Source organism: Capra hircus, unplaced genomic scaffold (genome assembly GCF_001704415.2).
Source record: "Capra hircus breed San Clemente unplaced genomic scaffold, ASM170441v1, whole genome shotgun sequence".
In the NCBI taxonomy this organism is placed as follows: Eukaryota; Metazoa; Chordata; class Mammalia; order Artiodactyla; family Bovidae; genus Capra; species Capra hircus.
The window spans coordinates 464-5072 of NW_017195490.1; the positions used below are offsets into that span (position 1 = coordinate 464).

At 54.5% G+C, this 4609-nt stretch overlaps 1 protein-coding gene across 1 annotated transcript; it reads left to right on the top strand.

The window, feature by feature from the left end:
* Positions 1–819: 819 nt before the first annotated feature.
* On the top strand, positions 820–4351 carry LOC102177285 (granzyme B). The gene is made up of 5 exons (XM_018045289.1): positions 820–1006; positions 2246–2393; positions 2877–3012; positions 3211–3468; positions 4109–4351. Exons 1-5 carry the CDS (start codon positions 952–954, stop codon positions 4250–4252), a joined length of 741 nt encoding a protein of 246 aa, XP_017900778.1. The 5' UTR covers positions 820–951; the 3' UTR covers positions 4253–4351.
* Positions 4352–4609: the final 258 nt, after the last annotated feature.

The window sequence follows — 4609 nt, forward strand, 5'->3', positions numbered from 1 at the left end:
GGTGGTTTAGGTGGAACCCACCCCAGCCTACTCAAAGGAGGAATGACCTAGGCTTACATCAAATCTGTAGATGCAGTTTCTAGAGTCAGAGTGATTCGTTAAATTAGACCAATAAATGTCAAGTGCACTACGTTTGTTTGCAAAACATGGACAGGAGAAATGGTCTGTATCACTCTGAGTATTTGTAAGTTTTTTAAATGGTGGAGTTCTTTGTTTTTTTAACTTATTTATTTTAATTGAGGCTAATTACAACATTGTAGTGGTATTGCCATACATTGACATGAATCAGCCATGGGTGTACATGTGTTAGAAAGGAAGTTAAGATGATGAGTGGATGGCTTATGGACTTAGTAGGGGGCAGGCAAGCTCTGTGCATCCCTGGACCACAGCCCTTCCCATGCTGCACTCAGGTCATGGATGTCTCTTTCTCCTCCAGCAGATGGTCAGCTCTCTAAGGGAAGGAGATGCATCTCCAGTGTGTTCGGTCATAATAACATAGAGAAGAGCTTAAACCCACATCTGCTCAAGAAATTATTCTGTGGACTCAGCATCATGGAAATGAGGCCCTGATGGTTCTACCACTGGGGACTCTGGTTTCTGGGCTCTACTACCCCTGCTGGTCAATACCACACCCTACAGTCCCCACCTTGTCCTCTTGGTTCCTGCTCTGGGCTGGAACAAGTGGTCTGCTCTGAGTCATCATCTGTGGGTACTGGTGTGGTCACTGGATGATTCTCACACAACCACGCAGAGAACGTCATCAGGCAGATGGAGTGGGGGCGGGGCAAGCTTTCATAGAAAGCCTTTAGGATGAAGCATCACAAAACCCGGAGGGGAACACGAGATCGCTGAGTCCACTGACACTGCGTTTCTCTCCAGGAGGCTGGGGGATCTGCAAGAGAGCCAGGAGGAAGCACCAGCATTTCCATCCTGGGCAGTCTTTCTCGGAAGATGCAGCCACTCCTGCTCCTGGTGGCCTTTCTCCTGACCCCCAGGGCAAAGGCAGGTGAGTGACCATCCCCATCCCAGGGGCCCAACCCCATCCTCCAGGTGGCACAGAGGTCCCGCCTGTTCTGCATGTCCCTGATCCAGCTATCCACCAGGAAGGAACATTCAGAACACCAGCTGCCATCCCACCTCATACCAGGGAGTATGATGCTGGATAAACCGCCAGCAGGAGCGACAGAGCAAAGCCTGCTCTCAAGAGGAGCCAGTGGGTACCAGCCCCTCCTCCAGCCCTCCCTTTGCCCTCTGGAAAGTAGAACTTTCCCAGAAGTGATGGCAGATGGTCCCAACCTGGAGAAAAGAAAATACTAAATTGCCCCTGAAGAGGGCAGAGTGGGTCTGGCCTCTGCTTCTAGTTACCTCAGCATCTGCTTGGCAGACCCTGGAGTTGGTGCCTCTGTGTTTGCTCAATCCCTAAGACCCAAGGCCCTTTACCCAACTCGACTTCCCTTCTCAGGCCCTCAGGGGCTCCTCTCTTTCAAGGATGAAGCCAGTGTTTGGTAGACCTGAACTGCTCTACTTCCCAGAAGCACACCAGCACTGGCCATACCAACAGCCCCATCCAGAGGCCCACTGTGAGCAGGGAGGGTGCAGGAGGGGGCATGGTGACTCCTTCATGCAGCCAACACTCACTCACCAGGCACTTACCAGTCAGGCCCTGGGAAAGAGGCTATGGCGACATCTAGGTCCCTACTCTGAATTCCTATGCTCTGGAAAACAGAGCCATCCTGAATAAAATAGGGTAATGGGGCCCTTAGAAATTCACCTGGAATGAAGCACAGGTGGGGGTGGAATTTTCAGAAGCCTCTAGGACTTGGCTATCCCTAGGACAGGAATGAAAAGTGAAAGTGTTGGTTGCTCAGTCCTGTCTGACTCTTTGCGACCCCAAGGACTGTAGCCCACCAGTCTCCTCCGTCCATGGAATTCTCCAGGCAAGAATACTGGAATGGGTTGCCATTGTCTTCTGCAGGGATCTTCCCAGCCCAGATATGGAACCTGAGTCTCCTGCATTGCAGGCAGATTCTAGCCCACCTCCATTTATGTGTGGGAGACAGATTCGCAGACCCAGACAGCTGCTCTATTCTAGAGGAGGAAGTTGAGCCCCTTCCCAGCCTCCTCCCGCCCCACCAACTCCAGGCCAGGCTGGACTCCCCAGTGCCCAGCAGTTCTGAGCATGAAGCCGATGCCAACAAGGTACACTCAGTGGGGGCACACAAGCAGAACAGCCCTTTTCCTTCAGGGGAGATCATCGGGGGCCATGAAGCCAAGCCCCACTCCCGCCCCTACATGGCCTATCTTCAGTACTGGAATCAGGATGTCCAGAGTCAGTGTGGTGGGTTCCTGGTTCGAGAGGACTTCGTGCTGACAGCCGCTCACTGCCACGGAAGGTGAGGAGCAGCAAGTAGCCGGTACCTTTCTGAACACCCTTGGCAAGGAAGCCCTGCCTTTTTTCTCCAGGAGCAACCAGGCTGTTAGGAACATTGAGCCGGGGGGCTCCTGGGAGGGCAAGAAAGAGGGGGCCAGGAGAGTGAGAGGGTGAGAAAGAGGGAAGGTCACTGCCGGAGGTGTTGCTGAAGTGAGAGAGAATAGACATAGGGTGCGCCTGGATATCAGAATGTAAACTGACGCAACTTCACATGTGTCCTAGGGCTAACTGCCCATGGAGAACAGTTATGCTCTTCACAGTGGCTCCAGAATCTGACCTTGGCTGCCAAGAAACAGACAGTACAGAAAGCTTAGCCCCCAGGGCCCTCCTGGGGCCTGCATTTCCCCTCAGTGGCAGCCTTGCCCTGGAGTCACCTGCCCTCCATGGCTCCAGGGCTGTAAACCCTGTGTTGTGACCCCCATCTCCTGCTCTGGTCTCTGTGAAGCTCAATGAACGTCACCCTGGGGGCCCACAACATCAAACAGCAGGAGAGGACCCAGCAGGTCATCAGGGTGAGAAGAGCCATCTGCCACCCAGACTATAATCCTAAAAACTTCTCCAACGACATCATGTTATTAAAGGTAAACCGCCCTGCTTCTCATGCCCTCCTGAGATCAGCTCGTTTCCCGTCCCAGGACCTCCTACCCCTTTCTCCCCTCCCATCCTGGCCACCTGACCAGTCCCTGTGGCTCAGGAGAGAGGGGAGACACATCAGCATCATTGCCGTGTCCAGGCTTGGGGACCACTGGCTGAGCCAGACTCTTGTCTCTTCCCATCAGCTGGAGAGAAAGGCCAAGCAGACATCAGCTGTGAAGCCCCTTAGGCTGCCCAGGGCCAAGGCCCGGGTGAAGCCAGGCCAGGTGTGCAGCGTGGCCGGCTGGGGGAGGGACTCCACGGGTAGCTACGCTGACACGCTGCAGGAGGTAAAGCTGACCGTGCAGGAGGACCAAAGGTGTGAGGCCTACTTACGCAACTATTATAACCGCGCCAACCAGCTGTGTGTGGGGGACCCAAAGACAAAGAAAGCTACCTTTAAGGTGAGAATCACAGCCTACCTGGCTTGGATCTGGGGAGAAGGGTGTTGGCAGAAGATCTGGGACCTGGAGACCACCTCATCCTCTAGGCTTGGGACCTCTCTCAGGAGTAAAAGGGGGAACAGCAGGAGCTGGGAGGACCTAGAGCCTCTGCAAGCCACGTAAGACCTGCAGTGAATGCCATCCTGGCGCTCCTCCGGAAGGGAGAATCTGCTACGCACTGAGGCTCAGGTGTTAGAAAACCAGGCTTCCTGAGTGGGAGGTGGACCGGTCCAGGTGCCTGCTCAGAGCTGAACCCACCTGCTTACTGATCTCCCCCTCCCTGATCAGTGTCAGCCCTCGCACCTGCTTCCCTGTCCTAAGAGCAGCCTGGAGCCAATAGCCAGCCCTCAGCATCTAGACAGAGAGGGGACAGAGACCTGTGGGCAGAGAAGGAGCTGCCCCCTGGGGGAAGTGAAGCAGGGACAATGTCCAGGTCAGGGCTTGACAGCCGGGGGCCCATAGACCTGCCTTGCCCACTTGTCTCGCACAGGGACGCCTTGCAAAGTGGCCTTCTCAGATAGGGGTATTGAAATGGCAGCGTGGGAGAGATGGCAGGACCAGGAGGAGAGCAGACTCAGTCCTTCCCCTTCTCTGTCCTCAGGGGGACTCCGGAGGCCCTCTCGTGTGTGACAATGTGGCCCAGGGCATTGTCTCTTATGGACAAAAAGATGGATCAACTCCACGGGCCTTCACCAAAGTCTCAAGTTTCCTGCCCTGGATAAAGAAAACCATGAAAAGCCTCTGACTGCAGGAACCAGACCATCTTCCCTGGGGCTAATCCAGAATCACACTGTGGGGTTGGAGGTGCCCATAGCTCAATAAATGTCTCTCAGCAGAGCTCGAAGGGCTGGTTGCTTATTTATTCACTGACTCCTATTCTCAAACGCTCACTGTGTGTTTAGAAAGGCAATGACAGGATTCTGCTGTTTTCTGCTCCTCCTCTCCCCCCTCCCAACATCTCTTCCCCTGAACCCCATGCAAAGCTGTCACCCAGGTCTGCTTCCCCACACCTGTCTTCCAGGGCTGGCCCTCCTGCCAGGGCTGAAACTGAGCACCATCAGGGGAAGACATGAACCTCTCTGGTCCTGGGGCTCAGGGTGTG

Excerpts from the sequence above, each read along its gene's own strand:
- LOC102177285 (XM_018045289.1), top strand. The coding sequence starts at position 952 with ATGCAGCCACTCCTGCTCCTGGTGGCCTTTCTCCTGACCCCCAGGGCA. Across the intron at positions 3,013-3,210 it reads ACGACATCATGTTATTAAAG|CTGGAGAGAAAGGCCAAGCA; the intron begins GTAAACCGCCCT and ends TCTTCCCATCAG. Across the intron at positions 3,469-4,108 it reads CAAAGAAAGCTACCTTTAAG|GGGGACTCCGGAGGCCCTCT; the intron begins GTGAGAATCACA and ends CTCTGTCCTCAG.